The sequence below is a fragment of the Amphiprion ocellaris genome, chromosome 6 (assembly GCF_022539595.1).
Source record: "Amphiprion ocellaris isolate individual 3 ecotype Okinawa chromosome 6, ASM2253959v1, whole genome shotgun sequence".
Taxonomy (NCBI): domain Eukaryota; kingdom Metazoa; phylum Chordata; class Actinopteri; family Pomacentridae; genus Amphiprion; species Amphiprion ocellaris.
The window spans coordinates 560,131-579,493 of NC_072771.1; the positions used below are offsets into that span (position 1 = coordinate 560,131).

The following is a 19,363-nucleotide window of genomic DNA, read 5'->3' on the forward strand; positions in this document are numbered from 1 at the left end:
TTGTTGTCCTTCAATGTACTCCAAAAGAACCAGAACATTCTGTGTAGAACAGGTTCTATGTTCAGCAGGTTCTATGTAGAACAGGTTCTATGTACATACTGTGCACAACACATGCACGTTCCAGTAGGTTCTACTTACTGCAGTACTGTCTGATTAGTACTGCAGTATTGTGTTGTTTTTACTGCAGTATTATTTGGACACCAGCTACTTGTTTTGAAGCATAATTAGAGATTTTTTATTTTTTGGTTCTCTACATCTAGAGAACGTTCTCCTCATCTAGAGAAAGTTCTCCACAGCTAGAGAACATTCTCCTCATTTAGAGAACGTTCTCCTCATCTAGAGAAAGTTCTCCACAGCTAGAGAACATTCTCCTCATTTAGAGAACGTTCTCCTCATATAGAGAACGTTCTCCTCATCTAGAGAACATATGGAGAACGTTCTCCTCATCTAGAGAAAGTCCTCATATAGAGAACGTTTTCCTCATATAGAGAACGTTCTCCACATATAGAGAACGCTCTCCTCATCTAGAGAACATATAGAGAACGTTCTCTAGATGAGGAGAACATTCTCTAGATGAGGAGAACTTTCTCTATATGAGGAGAACGTTCTCGTCTGATTGGTTTGTTTTCATCACATCCTGCTGAACATATGTTTGTGTTTATATTTATCTGTGTTTATATGTGTTTATATTTGTGTGTTTGTGTTTATATTTATGTTTATATTTGTGTGTTTATGTGTTTATATTCATGTGTTTATATTTATGTTTATATTTGTGTGTTTATGTGTTTATATGTATGTGTTTATATTTGTGTTTATGTGTTTATATGTATGTGTGTTTGTGTGTTTATGTTTATGTGTTTATATTTGTGTGTTTATGGGTTCATATTTATGTGTGTTTATGTGTGTGTAGTCACTGACTTCCTGGAATAAACCAAACTACTCGGTAGAGTTCACGCTGGACGGACACACCCAGACTGTTTCCTCCATCAAGTTCAGTCCTGATGGAGAATGGCTGGCTACTTCCTGTAATGTGCACTATCACACACACTAATACACACACTATCACACACACTAATACACACACTAATACACACTATCACACACACTAATACACACTATCACATACACTAATACACACTATCACACACACTAATACACACGCACACACACTAATACACACTATCACATACACTAATACACACACTAATACACACTGTCACACACTAATACACACTATCACACACACACTAATACACACTATCACATACACTAATACACACTAATACACACTATCACACACACTAATACACACACACACTAATACACACTATCACATACACTAATACACACACTAATACACTGTCACACACACTATACACACACTAATATACACACTAATACTATCACATACACTAATACACACACTAATACACACTATCACACACACTAATACACTAATACACAGACTAATACACACTATCACACACACTAATACACGCACTAATACACACACTAATACACACACACAATAATACACACACTAATACATATTAATACACACACTAATACACACTATCACATACACTAATACACACACTAATACACACTATCACACACTAATACACACACTAATACACACACTAATACACACTATCACATAAACTAATACACACACTAATACACACTATCACACACTAATACACACACTAATACACACACTAATACATACTATCACATACACTAATACACACACTAATACACACTATCACATACACTAATACACACACTAATACATACATTAATACACACGCACACTAATACACACACTAATACACACACTAATACACACACACTAGCACACTAATACACACTAATATACACACAAATAAACACACTAATACACACACACACTAACACACACTAATACACACACACTAACACGAATACACACACACACACTAATACACACACACACTAATACACAAACTAATACACATAATACACACACACACTAATACACACTAATACACACACACACTAATACACACACACACTAATACACACACACACACACACTAATACACACACACTAATACAGACTAATACACACACACTAATACACAAACTAATACACATTAATACACACACACACTAATACACACTAATACACACACACACACTAATACACACTAATACACACACACTAATACACACACTGATACACACTAATACACACACACATTAATACACACACTAATACACACACACTAATACACACACTAATACACAAACTAATACACACACACTAATACACACTAATACACACACAAATACACACACTAATAAACACACTAATACACACACTAATACACACTAATACACATACACTAATACACACACTAATACACACTAATACACAGACATTAATACACACACTAAGACACACACACTAATACACACATACACACTAATACACAAACTAATACACACTAATACACACACACTAATACACACACATTAATACACACACTAATACACACACTAATACACACACACTAATACACAAACTAATACACACTAATACACACACACTAATACACACTAATACACAAACACTAATACACACACTAATACACACACACACTAATACACACACTAATACACACATTAATACACACACTAATACACACACAAGCACACTAATCCACACACTAATACACACACACACACTAATACACACACTAATACACACACACTAACACACGAATACACACACACTAATACACACACTAATACACACTAATACACACACACTAATACACAAACTAATACACATTAATACACACACACTAATACACACTAATACACACTAATACACACACACACTAATACACACTAATCCACACACACTAATACACACACACACACTAATACACACACACTAATACACACACACACACTAATACACACTAATACACATACACTAATACACACACTGATACACACTAATACACACACATTAATACACACACTAATACACACACACTAATACACAAACTAATACACACTAATACACACACACTAATACACACTAATACACACACACTAATACACACACACACACTAATAAACACACTAATACACACACACACACTAATACATACTAATACACATACACTAATACACATACACTAATACACACACTAATACACACTAATACACAGACATTAATACACACACTAATACACACACACTAATACACACACACACTAATACACAAACTAATACACACTAATACACACACACTAATACACACACACTAATACACACTAATACACATACACTAACACACACACTGATACACACAGACACACTAATACACAAACTAATACACACTAATACACACACACTAATACACACTAATACACACACACTAATACACACACTAATACACACACACTAATACACACTAATACACACACTAATACACATACATTAATACACACACTAATACACACTAATACACATACACTAATACACACACTGATACACACTAATACACACACACACACTAATACACAAACTAATACACACTAATACACACACACTAATACACACTAATACACACACTAATACACACACAAATACACACACACTAATACACACACTAATACACACACACACTAATACACACTAATACACATACACTAATACACATACACTAATACACACACTAATACACACTAATACACACACATTAATACACACACTAATACACACACACTAATACACAAACTAATACACACACACTAATACACACACTAATACACACTAATACACACACACTAATACACACTAATACACATACACTAATACACATACACTAATACACACACTAATACACACTAATACACACACATTAATACACACACTAATACACAAACTAATACACAAACTAATACACAAACTAATACACACTAATACACACACATAATACACACACTAATACACACTAATACACACACACACTGATACACACTAATACACACAGACTAATACACACACACTAATACACACTAATACACACACACTAATACACACACACACTAATACAGAAACTAATACACACTAATACACACACACTAATACACACAAACTAATACACACTAATACACACACATAATACACACACTAATACACACTAATACACACACACACTGATACACACTAATACACACAGACTAATACACACACACTAATACACACTAATACACACACTAATACACACACACTAATACACACTAATACAAATACACTAATACACACACTGATACACACTAATACACACTAATACACACACACACTAATACACACACTAATACACACACACACTAATACACACTAATACACATAAACTAATACACATACACTAATACACACACTAATACACACTAATACACACACATTAATACACACTAATACACACACACTAATACACACACTAATACACACTAATACACACACACACACACACACTAATACACACACACACTAATACACACACTAACACACACTAATACACACACACACCCACTCATACACACACTAATATACACACACACTAACACACTAATACACACACACTAATACACACTAATACACACACACACTAATACACACACACACACACACACACTAATACACACACACACACTAATACACACTAATGCACACACACACTCAATGAAATAGAATTTTTAAAATATTTTTAATGTCTATAATTTAATGTCTATAATTTAATGTTTATAACTTAATGTCTATAATTTAATAATGTTTATAATTTTATGTCTATAATTTAATGTTTATAATTTAAAAATGTCTATAATTTAATGTTTATAACTTAATAATGTCTATAATTTAATTTTTATAATCTTATAATGTCTATAATTTAATGTTTATAATTTAATAATGTCTAAAATGTAACGTTTATAACTTAATAATGTCTATAATTTAATGTTTATAATTTTATAATGTTTATAATTTAATGTTTATAATTTAATGTCTATAATTCAATGTTTATAACTTAATAATGTCTATAATTTTAATAATGTTTATAATAATGTCTATCATTTAATATTTATAACTTCATAATGTCTATAATTTAATAATGTCTATAATAATCTTTCTCTAATTTCCACTCGGGTTTCTGAAGGATATTGTAAAATATTCAGATAATTTCTAAATCATCCATCCATCCATTATCTATACACCGCTTAATCCTCACTAGGGTCGCGGGGGTGCTGGAGTCTATCCCAGCTGACTCGGGCGAAGGCAGGGGACACCCTAGACAGGTCGCCAGTCTGTCGTAGGGCTACATACAAAGACAAACAATCACTCTCACACCTACGGGCAATTTAGAATGATCAATTAACCTCAGCATATTTTTGGACTGTGGGAGGAAGCCGGAGTACCCAGAGAAAACCCACGCATGCACAGGGAGAACATGCAAACTCCATGCAGAAAGATCCCGGGAAAGCCGGGACGCGAACCAGGGACCTTCTTGCTGCAAGGCGAAAGTGCTAACCACTACGCCACTGTGCAGCCCCATTTCTAAATCAGATGATCTAAAATAAACGACCTGCTGCTAATAAAACAGCATAAACTGATAAAGACTGTAAGAATGTCTGGAAGTTAATTATAAAACATACAAAATACTAGAGCAGAGCCGGATCGGTACGCAGTTCTGGGGTTCTGCTCAGTCCTGGTTGTGGCAATAGTATGTGTCTGCAGAGGCGGAGGCTGCAGCTACGGGGCTGCAGCTACGGGGCTGCACACTTCCTTTAAGTTTAGAGCACTTTTTATAGACAGCGCCACCTACCGCAATAGATGATCACTAAAGTGCACAATTTATGTTTTAAATTGATGATTTCACTCAAAATATACTTACAATACAAAAGGTTTATTCAGGAAGAATTCCCCGTTCATTTTAACCCTGTAAGTTTTTCTACACAGCCGGAGGCTGCACTTTATTACACTTATTACAATGTCATAAGTTATGACTCATAACTTGGTTGCTAAGGCTAGCATTTGGACAAATTGTGTAATTATCAGATAAAATATTAACGGAATCGTGTGTAATGGCCTTTGTGGAGTCTAGATCTCAAACAGGACAGTCTGAAAGGTTGGAAAGAGACAAAACACAAGGACAACTCTGAAGACAGATATATATTTATTTTACACAATAATATGAAATGAAAATAAAAGCTGAACACACACACATGCACACACACACACACACACACACACACACACACACACACACACACACACACACACACACACACACAAAAGTAAGTGAAGTCTATGACTCCTGCTGCAAAACCTCTGATCTCACTTCCTCCTGATAGAGACACACAGACAGATATTAATAAGCAAAAGTAGATAAAGCACTGATATATCTGATAAACTGTACATATTTCACTTATTTACTTTGGTAAAATGTATTTTATTTTTAACATTTCATGCCAATATACCTCCTTTTGAAATGAGCACCACATACCAACTGAACAGTCTGCCTTCTTTCTTCAGGTCTTTTTTAATCCTTTGACAAAATTCCTCCACTTCACTGAAAAAGTCAGACAACATTATCACTGCAGGCTTGACAGAAATACTGGTAACACTTAAAAAGGATACATTCACAAACATTGGTACACTTTAACAAAGGTGGCAACTACTTGTATTAGTAAACAGTTAAAAAACAAACATTTTAGTGCATTGTGTAAATTTAAAAAAATCCATCCTTTACCCTCACCTTTGATGGTAAGCTGGACCACTGAAGAAGACCTGCTCAGCCTCCTGCAGGGACAGATTGTCCTGCAGGGACAGATTGTCCTGCAGGGACAGATTGTCCTGCATAGACAGGCCATATATGATGGCCTGCCAAAAGAAAACGGTTCATTTTTAAATGATATAATTTACATATACCATTTACAGCAGAGCAAGTCATGCTAGACAGGCACATACAGAAACAGCACCATGAAAGGTGTGCTATTTATTTAGCCTATTAAAGTGCAGGAGCACAGACATGGATAATTATATTACATGGCAAAGCCTACCTCTGGAAAGAGAACATCACAGAGGAACAGCACTTCATCTGTGAAGCTCAGTTGTGTTGGTGTTCTGTGCAGTACAGTCTTTAGAATGCAAAAAGCTTGTCGTGTTGTTCCTCACTATCCAGGTAGACGGGCATCTGGCAACAAGACTTCTGATGAATCCAAGTAGAGCGTTTGCCACCAAGTACATCCTGAGGGCAAACCAAAGTACAGAAACAATGAATTTCTGGGATTCAGGTACTCTTTTGAAACACAGTCAGAAAGTGTTCTGTCCACTGATAATATTACTAACAAAGCCTCTAAGTGAATCTTTTCTGAGTCAGTCTGCAATGATGAGAAAACAGGAACATTTTCAAAGTACCACCAAATGCTGCTCAGCTCCCTTTGACTGGATAATGAAGTCCACCAGTCTGGTTTCCTTTGCAGTGCGTTGAGTGACAGCCTGCATATGGAACAGAACTTCATCAGTGACAGCACCCCGCCTTGGCACTCTGTAAACAGGCTTCAAGGTTCCCTGGAGCAGGATTCTGGCTTCATTAGTCCAGAAAGCAAACCTCTGGCCACACCTTACCAACAACAAAATTCATCTAAGATAAATAATGGGAAAAAGCTAATACACTGGTGAAAAAAATGACAAATACTCTGGACAAAGACGGCCATCCACAGTCTGATGAACTTAATGTAGTTACCAGATGTTCTACTGACATGGCACTGATAGTGTGTTAGCAGTTTGATGAAGTGCAAGTGAACTCCTAACTTTATATACACGTTTTGTTTCAGGTTGTCATACCCCTCTGTTTGGAAACGCTCCGTGAGAAGAAGACACCACCACTTCCATATCAAAGGCATGTCTGTCTGAAAGTAGTGTGACAATAGAAAGGAAAATTTGAGTTCAAAATGTGTCCTTTCTTTTCAAAATGAATAGTATGTGGCAACAACAAAAGCATTTGGAGAGAGCAGTTTCTTCTTTGTGTAAACGTTTTTTAAAACTAACATAAACATAAATAAACATAAATCAAGTTTAATCTGGGAGGTGGACCAATATATTTAAAATGTTCTGTCTTGGATTCCGTCTGTGTAATGATGTAACTTCATACAGGCTGTACAGTAGACAGAGTAGATGAGGTAAAGGAGTGAAGGATAAGCCTACATCAAAACTGAGCATTAAAAACACTAAATGTCTCAGCATCACAAAAAAATGTGATCATGAAAAGTCTGACGATGAAGAAAATGTACTTTCACTGTTTATCCTTTTTCACAGCAGACATTTGAACTGGTCACAGGTGGAAAAACTAATAACAGAGGTCCATAAAGGTTCTTGGTAAACTATGCCAGAGAACCAGTAGAACACCAGCAGTTCTACTGGTTCTCTGGCATAATTTACCATAGCAGACATACCCTTCTCGGTTCTGGGTCCACATTAATCCGTCTGTCTCCCTGCAGTTTGATGAGAGTGTTCGTATCTGGGATGTCAAGATGGGGAAATGTCTGAAGACGCTGCCGGCTCACTCTGACCCGGTGTCAGCTGTAGGTCCAGAAACTAGACTATTTAACCTGGACTAACTCATGTTATTAACTCTAGCTAGACTATTTAACCTGGACTAACTCATTCCTCTTAGCTAGATCATTATCTAATGTTTAGCTAGCTTCGTGTTAGCCTACTCTCATGTGTTAGCTTCAGAGCTAACTGGATTCTTTCTAGCTTCTTTTAAACTCTGAACTCGTCTGAATTTTAGCTCTGATGCTCTTTGCTCAGCAGTCAGCTCCAATCATTTTAACTTCACCAAGTCTTCGCTACAATCAGGTCATTAATAACTGCTAGCTAGCTAATAGCTATGACCTCTGACCTCTGTCTGTCTCCAGGTCCACTTCAACAGAGACGGGTCTCTGATCGTCTCCAGCAGCTACGATGGACTCTGGTACGTCTGAACATTCAGAGAAACACCTGGAGGATTAGACTCTGCTCTTCACCTGTCTGTCTGTCTGTCTGTCTGTCCGTCCGTCCGTCCGTCCGTCCGTCCGTCCGTCCGTCCGTCCGTCCGTCCGTCCGTCTGTCTGTCTGTCTGTCTGTCTGTCTGGTCGTATCTGGGACACAGCATCAGGACAGTGTATGAAGACTCTGATCGGTGAGTAAAAGCTGAACATACAGATTTTCGTGTCCTTCAACATGAGATCCTGCGTGTCAGATTCAACATGTGATAGTAACGTGTCAGATTCAACATGTGATGGGTGATAGTGTGTCAGATTCAACATGTGATAGATAGTAGCGTGTCAGATTCAACATGTGATGGGTGATAGCGTGTCAGATTCAACATGTGATAGGTGATAGCGTGTCCTGTATGAGTTCCGTGATTCTCTCTCCTCAGACGACACCAATCCTCCGGTGTCTTTTGTCAAGTTTTCTCCTAATGGGAAATACATCCTGGTTGCTACGCTGGACAAGTCAGTACGACCACTCTTAGCTCTGAGGTAGCCTGTTAGCATAGCCATGCTAACCTCGCTAACACTCAGAGACACTCATTTTTAGCCACCATCAGTTTAGTCCTGAAGCTCTAATTTTAGCTCTATTAATGTTTGACGAGCTTCATGCTAGCTGACTAGTAGTTAGCTGGCTAGCAGTTAGCTGTGGTCTGTCATTCTAATGACATTTTACCCATGATGCTGTTCACTCAGCATTCAGCTAAAATTGCTTCAATGTCGCTAACTCTTAGCTTGAACTTTACTAGCCAGTTTAATTTTAATCTTTATAACTAGCACTAAATGCTAGGTCATGTAATTTCCATATTATTGCTTAGCTCAATGTTGCTTCACTAAAATGCAGCTTGTGTTAGTGTATGAATGTTATCTTAACTATTAGCATTGTTTTAATCCCAAAGCTGTTAGCTCAGAGTTAGCTCATCATTTTAGCCTCAGTTAGCATCATGTCAGTGTCATTTAAACCTGAAATTGTTTAGATCTTATTAACCCTCGGTAACATTCAACATTAGCTTCATGTTCAAGGTGTCGTTTTAAACATTTAGCTTAGCTACGGTTTAGTTAGCCTAATGTTGCTAACAGACTCAGCCTTCAGTAACTCTGCTGCTTAATTAATTGTTATATTTTCTCTGGTTTACAGCACATTGAAGCTGTGGGACTGTAGCAAAGGTCTGTCTGTCTGATGGTACCACTTGCCTGTCTGTCCTCAGTGTCTGAAGACCTACAGCGGCCATAAGAATGAGAAATATTGCATTTTCGTCAACTTCTCCGTCACAGGAGGGAAGGTGAGATCAGACTGAGCATGTGCAGCTCTGACATCACGTCTGACCCGAGTGTCTCAGGTGTTCTGACCCGAATGTCTCCCCTGTGTTTCAGTGGATCGTGTCGGGTTCTGAGGACAGCATGGTTTACATCTGGAACCTGCAGACCAAAGAGACCGTTCAGAAACTACAAGGACACACAAGTTGGACTTTTACCCTCACACTATCTCAGTTGCTGTGGAAACCATGTTTGAGCTATGGGGACTTTAATCAATGAGCAGAAATGTTGGTTTCAGTTTGTTTCTATAAAAAGTTTTGACTACAAGCTTTTTGTGTCGATGCTGGACTAACCTGAGAGGATCTCCAGGTAAAAAGTGAACAAACAGTCGCTGAAAATAGATTTATTCAAACAGACAGAACAGATGCATAGTTTGAATCCTCACTTCCTGTTTCAGTCTCTTCTCATTCCATGAATCCAAACCAGATGCTTCAGTTTTCAGGCAACTTTCCTCAGAATCTTTCAGATCAGTTGCTGTTGATCTCAACTTCACAGGAAGTTTCAAAGTAAGACAGGAAGTGAAACGAAGAAAGTTAGTTTCTGCTCATCATGTTTGAGTTTTCAAGAAATGATTCAGAATTAAAAGTTCAGTTTGTTACGATTCCAGAGACTCGTTCCACTGTCGAGTTAACAGGTTTAACGGTAAACTAGTTGACTAGTCTTCCTAATTTACATCAAAGTTTTTATATGGAAAACTGTTGACCGCAAACTAGCAGAAGAAGAAGGAAACTGGAGTTTAAGGTGTTGAAAAGACAAACGACGAACAGCGGCGTATGGTCTGCATACAGACGGAGATCAGTCTCACATCTTTGTTGTTGCATCTTAAACTCATTTCTTCTTCAAAATATCAAGTTCAGTATAAAAGTATTTGCATAGATAGTCGGATTGTTCCCGATTATTATCTGATATTTAATACAGCAGCAGTTTACTCCCAAATACCAAACTTTAAGTTTCAGTTTTCATTAAAGATGCTGTACAGAAGCTTCCCTCAGTTAAAGGATTCACTGAAGGAGATTTAACAGCAGGAAAAGTCAACAGTTTTATTCTTCTGAAAATCATGAAAATGTCCGCAGAAGACGAGAAGAGAACCAAATATGAAACTTCTGGAGGAATAGCAACAGAGTAAATTTGATCCACAGATTAAGAGAGGTAAATAATGTGGGAGGAAATCAAATTTAAAAGAAGTCTGGAAGTGTTGATTTTGTAGAAGATCAGAAATACCTGAGGCTTCTTCTTACTTTGGTTTCTGAGGTTTTTGTGCAAACTTGAAGGGATTCCTTCCCCAAGAAAAGACGAATGTCTGAACCACTCAGGGAACGTTTTCAGGGAATCTTAAGGCTGTTTTGTGGCTCAGATTTTATTTTAAGGGAACTTTAAGAACCTGAATTAGACCTGTTTTGTGTGGATTTAATAACTGAAGCAACATTTTTCCTTCCAACTAATAAATCAGCACGAAACTGCAGGACGCTGTTAGAAATAAACAGCAGCTGATATTCAGGAAAGGATGAGGAAAGAACCTGCAGAACACTGAAGATGTAAACTAGAACATGTCTGAAAATATACCTGAGTTTCAGCTCCGATAACAAAACTACAACAATTAGAAACGCACAACTTCTTATTTCTCACTGAACAAAAGAAACTGTTAAAAATTGTAAAAGTGCTGAAACATAAGCAGCCGAACAGAAGCTTAAAACCTGAAGCTGTTTCCTCCACAGCCAACGCCTTCCAGTCCGTTTCACATTAAAGCTTTCCTTCCACGAAAATTATCCATTCGTCACTTTAAATCGAGTTTTTATTCGCTGATTAAAACATTAAAATCTGCAGTTTATTCAGCTCTTATTGTGATAAACATCTCAACATAAAAGTGACAGATTTCGACTTCAGCTTAAAAGTCCAAACTTTACCTCTGATTCACAGTCAATCAAACGACAGCGAAAACGAAAACATGTCCAGAGGTTTGATACCAGAGAAACAAACCTCCATCTGAAGCGAACCGGTCCGGTTCAGTCCGATCCAAACCCCACACCTCCTACAGCAGCTAGTTCTGCTAATGTTAGCATCACCTCGCTAACACACAACTGTAAGATAAACTCCTTTATAATCACTCATACCAGTTTAAACCAGCTCAGACCAGTCAGAACCATGGACAGGTGAATTAAGTACAGGTAGCAGAATCCAACAGGACCAGTTTAAACAGGTCCAAACTGGACTAGAGCAGTTAATGGCAGCCTTAAAGCGGTCTAAATCAGTCCAAACTAGTCTAAACAAGTGAGAAATAAAAGTAGTACAGCTAGAGGAATCCAGCAGAACCAGTTTAAACCAGTCTGGACCAGACTGGAACTGGATCATTATGGAAGAAATCCAGTCCAAAGAGATCTAAACCAGGTAGCAGAATCCAGTCTGGATTGGCTGAAACCAGTCCAGACTGGACTAGAATGGTCTCAGACAAATCTAATCCAGTCTGAAGTGGTCCAAACAGGGACAGACAAACCCGAACCAACTGGATGGGAACTGGATCATTGTGTCAGAATGGAGCAATGTGAAGTGGTCTGGACCAGTTTAAACTCATCCAGAGCAGAGAAAAAGATTTAATAGCAGCCTTAAAGCGATCTAAACCAGTCTAAACCAGTCTAAACCCATCTAAACCGGTGTAAACCGATCTAAAGCAGTCTAAACCAATGTAAACTGATCTAAACCAGTGTAAACCAGTCTAAACCAGTGTAAACCGGTCTAAACTAGACTAAACAAGTGACAGGTGACAGTAGGATGTGGAGCTGAATCCAGCAGGACCAGTCTAAACCAGTCTAAACCAGTCCATACTGGAAATGGATCATCTTCTCAGAATGGACCAATCCAAAGTGGTCTAAACCAGTTTGGACCAGTCAGAACCAGTCGTCCCCTGCAGCGTGTTGTTGAGTTCAGACTGGATTCAGCTGCAGTGTGAATCCCACCTGAACTAGTCTGAACCAGTTCTAAACTACTCTGAACCGATTTAAAACCAGACTGAACTGGTTTTACACTATTCTGAACCGGTTCTACACCAGTGGCGTCCAGCGCAGTGTGCCGATGGAGATGAGGGTCTGGCAGGTGGCCGAATCCAACCAGACCGACTCCACCAGGCTGAAGTGCAGGAAGCCCAGAGCGAAGCCGCAGCCGACGTCCGACAGGTGATGCTTCCCCAGCAGCACCCGGGACACGCCCACCAGGAAGGCCCACAGGTAGAGCAGGATCCTGAGGGGCACCTGGCGGACGGGCACACTTGGATCAGTTCAGCTCACCAACACTCAGTTAGTCTGATGGGGTCACGGGGACTGACTCACCGCCAGGACCAGGTGGTTCAGCAGGAACTTGGCCACCATGGCGGCTCGGCTGGCGTGGGCTGCCGGGAAAGAATACGTATCCATAGCAACGTAGTCCAGGAACCCCGGAGGAAAGTCCCACGGTCCTCGACGTTTCACCAACTTCTGCATCCCGGCAACTGTCATCAGGTCCAGGAGCAGCGCTGCAGGCAGACAGGTGAGACAGACAGACAGACAGACAAGATGTCAGACAGACAGACAGACAGGTGAGACAGACAGACAGACAGACAAGATGTCAGACAGACAGACGGACAGGTGAGACGTCAGACAGACAGACAGGTGTGTGTCTCACCCAGCAGCAGGTTGACCAGGACTTCCTGTCCAGCCAGCGTGTTGCTCCTCCAGAGGCAGATGAGGGTCCCACAGATCCAGGTGAGGGCGTGGCCTGTGAGGGCCAGCAGGGTGACCATAGAGTGCAGCGGGGCCCCGCCCCCCCGGGACGCCACACACACGCCCAGACGCTTGGACAGGCTGATGTCGATGGCCAGCAGAGAGCTCATGGCAATGCCTCGAAACGTGGGGTTGAGCTGCATACAGTCCTGCTCCGGGTAGCGGGACGGGGGCGGGGCTCCGTCAGGGGCCGGCCCCTCGGACGAGTCACGGGACCTGAGGGCCAATCAGAACCATCTAAATACAGACCGTCCAATAGAAAGTTTCTTACAAACACAAAGTTCTTTACAAAAATAAAAATGCAATAAAACAGTGAAGACAACCCGACGGTCACGTTGTCATGTTATGATGTCATGTAATGATGTCATGTTATGATGTAAGATAATCAGGAAACATCAGAGAAAATAAAGTCAATAGATAACTGTGTTTTTTAATGTTATCAAAGTAGAGATAGAAGACATATATATATATATATATATATATATATATATATATATATATATATATATATATATATATATATATATATATATAAAAAAACAGAATAATAAATGATGGAAATGAAGTTAGTGAACTTTTTTTTTGAAGTTATTTTTGGGCCTTTTTTTCGGCTTTATTTGATAGGCGCAGTGAGAGACAGACAGGAAATGGGGAAGAAGAGTGGGGGGAAGACATGCAGCAAAGGGCCGGGAGCAGGAATCGAACCCGGGCCACTGTGTTGGGGGCCAGCCCCTGTACATGGGTCGCCCGCTTAACCCGTTGAGCTACACAGGCGCCCGAAGTTAGTGAATTTTTGACTAAAATATGGAAACAAATTGAGAAATCAATAAAATCATTGTTCTAAAAAGAGTGATAAATAGAACTGATCAGAAGCCGGACTAAGAGGTAGAACCAGAGCCAGAACTTTAACTCAGATTTAGAGTGAAAACAGAAATCAGAAGATCTGCACCAGGTTCTGGTCCAGACCCAGACCCAGGTCCTGGTCCAGACCCAGGTCCTGGTCTGTAAATGTCAGTGGGCGGAGCTCTTACCTCCCCCCGGTGTCGTCCTGCTGACTCGGCTGCCTGATCATGGATCTTCTGGGACCGGCGCCCCCCCGGGCCTCCCCGGCCTGCTCCCTGCAGGGGGTCTGGTTCAGGGACAGGAACTCGGGCCGGTTCAAAATGTTGTTGCGGTCTCTGGCCCGGCACCGGGCCTGGCTGCCTGGCATGACGGACGCAGGCTGAGGTCTGGAGGTGGAGGACTGAGACGGTCTGAGGACTCTATAAATACACCAGCTGGCCTTCTTCTGCTGCAGCTGTGGGGGGGGCGTTAAAGGGACAGGCCCGGGCTACTGCAGAACCAGGAGAACGGTCCCCTGTTCTACTGCAGAACCAGAACCATGAGGGCCGTCCCCTGTTCTACTGCAGAACCAGAACCATGAGGAAGGTCCGCTGTTCTACTGCAGAACCAGAACCATGTGGACCGTTCAGTTGCAGCACATTCAGAACCAGAACCAATGACCCAAATTCTGCTGGTTCTGATCTGACATGGAGCCCAGAACAGTCAACGGGAGGTCAGAGGTCTTCCTCACACACATGCAGTAAACAAAACACAACAACAACAACAACAGGTCACATGATCTGCAGCCAATCAGATCTAAGGCTTCATTCTTTAAACTCTGCATCAGAACATCATCGGCTCACGTTCTGTCTGATGAACTGACCACAGAACCGTTCTGGTTTCACTGATCAGAACCTTCTGTCCACAGACGTCCACCTGAGACTAGATCCACCTGAATGTAGATCCACCTGAGACTAGATCCACCTGAATGTATATCCACCTGAGACTGGATCCACAATGATCTAGTCATGAGAAAACAACCTGGACAAGAACCATAAAACAGAGTAAATACAGAACATTCAACAGACATGATCCTACCAGGACCTAAAGGTAAACCCTAAATCAGACAGACAGACACAGACAGACAGGTAACAGACACAGACAGACAGACAGACAGGTAACAGACAGACAGGCAGACAATAAGCAGCTTCTTCATGTTAAACCTCAAAACAGGAAACAGCAGCAACATTTCACCGAAACCTCAGCGGAACCTTCGTCGCTCACCTCTTTGTTCCTACCCGGACCAGACTGCAGACGCACCGTTGCTATTGGTTGCAGCAGCAGCTGCAGACGCTCCGCGGCGTCTTGAAGCTAACGATGCTAACAGCTAAACTAACGGCTAAATTGTCTCAGCAACGAGATGAAACTTCACAGTTTACATTCTGACGTATTCATTTAGAGGCGCAGTGACGTCACAGCCGCGGGAAACTGCAGCTGTGTTTAGAGCAGCTAACGGAGCTAACGGGGCTAGCAGCGGGATTAGCTGCTCTTGAACCGTCAGCACTTTGACGGGCTGCTAGCTGTTAGCTCGTCCGTCTCCGGTAGTCCGGGCCGCTCAGACCGTGAAGGAGCCTCTGCAGCGGGCTGAGACACGATGAAGAGGAGGAGGAAGGTTAGCTGCTCCTGCTAAAGCTCAGAACGGTGAGTTTACTGCGCCTGCGCGGATCCAAACTTGACGTCTATGTTTATTTTATATTTATCATGGGACAGCTCGTATTAATGAACATTTCCACGTAAATAGAGAGATTGTGTAGCCGTGCGGATAGTTTCCATCTCGTGTCCCATTGGAAGGTTAAAAATAAAGAAACTACAAATTACATCAAACTTTAACTGAACAAAGATATACAGAAAAGAAAACAAGCAACAAGCGATAACGCAGTGCACTGAACAGTTAAAAGCTACCAAGCAGTAATTAACCCTTTGATGTGTAGACCACATCAGGAGATACCCATTTTCCATTGGATTTGGGTCACTTTTGACCCAGGTTATGCATCAAAGGGTTAATGAACATTTACACATGATTATACTGCACATATCCCTCATCAGTACTGCAGTGTTCTACACTAACCCTTCGGTCACTATCAGGTTCCACTACATATATCTCTGACACTATTAGATACACTATATTGCCAAAAGTATTGGCTCACCCAATCAAATAATCAGAATCAGGTGTTCCAATCACTTCCATGGCCACAGGTGTATAAAATGAAGCACCTAGGCTGTAGACTGCTTTTACAAACATTTGTGAAAGAATGGGTCGCTCTCAGGAGCTCAGTGAATTCCAGCGTGGAACTGTGATAGGATGCCACCTGTGCAACAAATCCAGTCGTGACATTTCCTCCCTCCTAAATATTCCACAGTCAACTGTCAGCTGTATTATAAGAAAGTGGAAGTGTGTGGGAACGACAGCAACTCTGCCACCAAGTGGTAGGCCACGTAAACTGACAGAGCGGGGTCAGTGGATGCTGAGGAGCATAGTGCCAAGAGGTGGCCAACTTTCTGCAGAGTCAATCACTACAGACCTTCAAGCTTCATGTGGCCTTCAGATTAGCTCCAGAACAGTGCTTCAGCAGAGAGCTTCATGGAATGGGTTTCCATGGCCGAGCAGCTGCATCCAAGCCATACATCACCAAGTGCAATGCAAAGCGTGGGATGCAGTGGTGTAAAGCAGCCGCCACTGGACTCTAGAGCAGTGGATACGCCTTCTCTGGAGTGACCAATCACGCTTCTCCATCTGGCAATCTGATGGACCAGTCTGGGTTTGGTGGTTGCCAGGAGAACCATACTTGTCGGACTGCATTGTGCCAAGTGTAAAGTTTGGTGGAGGGGGGATTATGGTGTGGGCTTGTTTTTCAGGAGCTGGGCTTGGACCCTTAGTTCCAGTGAAAGGAACTCTGAATGCTTCAGCATACCAAGACATTTTGGACAATTCCATGCTCCCAACTTTGTGGGAACAGTTTGGAGCTGGTCCCTTCCTCTTCCAACATGACTGTGCACCAGTGCACAAAGCAAGGTCCATAAAGACATGGATGACAGAGTCTGGTGTGGATGAACTTGACTGGCCTGCACAGAGTCCTGACCTCAACCCCATAGAACACCTTTGGGATGAATTAGAGCAGAGACTGGGAGCCAGACCTTCTGGTCCAACATCAGTGTGTGACCTCACAAATGTGCTTCTGGAAGAATGGTCAAAAATTCCCATAAACACACTCCTAAACCTTGTGGACAGCCTTCCCAGAAGAGTTGAAGCTGTTCTAGCTGCAAAGGGTGGACCCACGTCATATTGAACCCTATGGATTAGGAACGGGATGTCACTTACGTTCATATGCGAGTCAAGGCAGGTGAGCGAATACTTTTGGCAATATAGTGTATGATTGTATTGCACATAGCTCTGCCTACATTACACATTATTACCCTATACAGGTCCCTTTAACACTATCGCACGTGATTGTGCTGCACAAAGCCCACATCTACACATTTAAAACACAGAGTCCTCCAGAACCATCAGTTCACAAACAGATTTACAGAGTTTTGATCAGAGGTCTAACTTTCCAGCAGCCATGCTCTGAGATGTTCAGTAAATAAGGTGAGATGTTCATGAACTGGTTTAATTTTCCAGGTTTGAGATGCATGAAGAGAAAATAGAAAACAGCCCCAGAGCACTTTTCATGAACCCTGGTGTCATTTTCACAGTGAAACTTCTGATGTCCACATTTTCAACATTTTTGGGAAATCTTTGAACAGTTTTGGTGGAAAAAAAGAATGTTAAAAATGTTTCTTTAAGAACATTCACATAAAAATCAGCCAAAATCCAGTGAATTTCGATGGATTTTGGTTTTTTATGTGAATGTTCTTAAAGAAAATAGAAGTTTTACTGATATATATGGAATCACTTTAGATATTTTTAGGATTTTTGCTGAAAGATTTTACTCATTTTTTGAAAATATTTACAAGAATTTTCTTGCTAAATTTGGGGGATTTTTTTTAAAAAGAAAACTTTTAAGGAATTTTTGGAATTTTTTCTGAAGGTTTTGCAAATTTTCAGAAATTTGGGGATTTTTTTTGCAGAATTTTTGGATTTTTTCAGACAAAGAAACAATATTTTTTTGTGCCCGTAAATGAGGACGACAGGAAGGTTAAAGGTTCTATTACCTCCAGATCTACTCTGGTTGATCGACAACTTTATTAACAGTGAGGACGACAGACAGGTGAAGCTGCTTCTCACCTGAGTTCCTTCATCTGGTTGTTCTTCAGGTGTTTGGACAGGATGTGGTCAGACCTGAGCTGGTCCAGACTGAACCGAAGCAGCCTCCTGATACCTGAACC

General features: G+C 40.6%; 1 protein-coding gene and 2 long non-coding RNA genes across 6 annotated transcripts; 1 reads left to right on the plus strand and 2 right to left on the minus strand.

Moving 5' to 3' along the window:
- The first annotated feature begins 703 nt into the window (after positions 1 to 703).
- LOC111584295 (uncharacterized) lies at positions 704 to 10,673 on the plus strand. Of its 2 annotated transcripts, none has more exons than XR_008602044.1 (4): positions 704 to 1,025; positions 7,893 to 8,639; positions 8,976 to 10,372; positions 10,464 to 10,673. It is a non-coding gene; the product is annotated as an uncharacterized LOC111584295 (long non-coding RNA). The 2 variants fall into 2 exon arrangements; XR_008602043.1 differs by lacking the exon at positions 704 to 1,025 and adding an exon at positions 7,216 to 7,349.
- LOC118471880 (uncharacterized) lies at positions 6,213 to 8,042 on the minus strand. 3 transcript variants are annotated; one of them, XR_004849226.2, is made up of 6 exons: positions 7,903 to 8,042; positions 7,474 to 7,554; positions 7,116 to 7,303; positions 6,812 to 6,936; positions 6,560 to 6,625; positions 6,213 to 6,400 (listed from the first exon to the last, which is right to left on the minus strand). It is a non-coding gene; the product is annotated as an uncharacterized LOC118471880 (long non-coding RNA). The 3 variants fall into 3 exon arrangements; XR_004849227.2 differs by having other exon boundaries at positions 7,474 to 7,678; positions 7,903 to 8,028; XR_004849223.2 differs by lacking the exon at positions 7,903 to 8,042 and having other exon boundaries at positions 7,474 to 7,898.
- A 61-nt stretch (positions 10,674 to 10,734) lies between the features above and the next one.
- LOC111584297 (inactive phospholipid phosphatase 7-like) lies at positions 10,735 to 15,378 on the minus strand. The gene is made up of 4 exons (XM_035958692.2): positions 15,187 to 15,378; positions 14,058 to 14,371; positions 13,727 to 13,908; positions 10,735 to 13,648 (listed from the first exon to the last, which is right to left on the minus strand). Exons 1-4 carry the CDS (start codon positions 15,363 to 15,365, stop codon positions 13,442 to 13,444), a joined length of 882 nt encoding a protein of 293 aa, XP_035814585.1. The 5' UTR covers positions 15,366 to 15,378; the 3' UTR covers positions 10,735 to 13,441.
- Between the last annotated feature and the right edge of the window lie 3,985 nt (positions 15,379 to 19,363).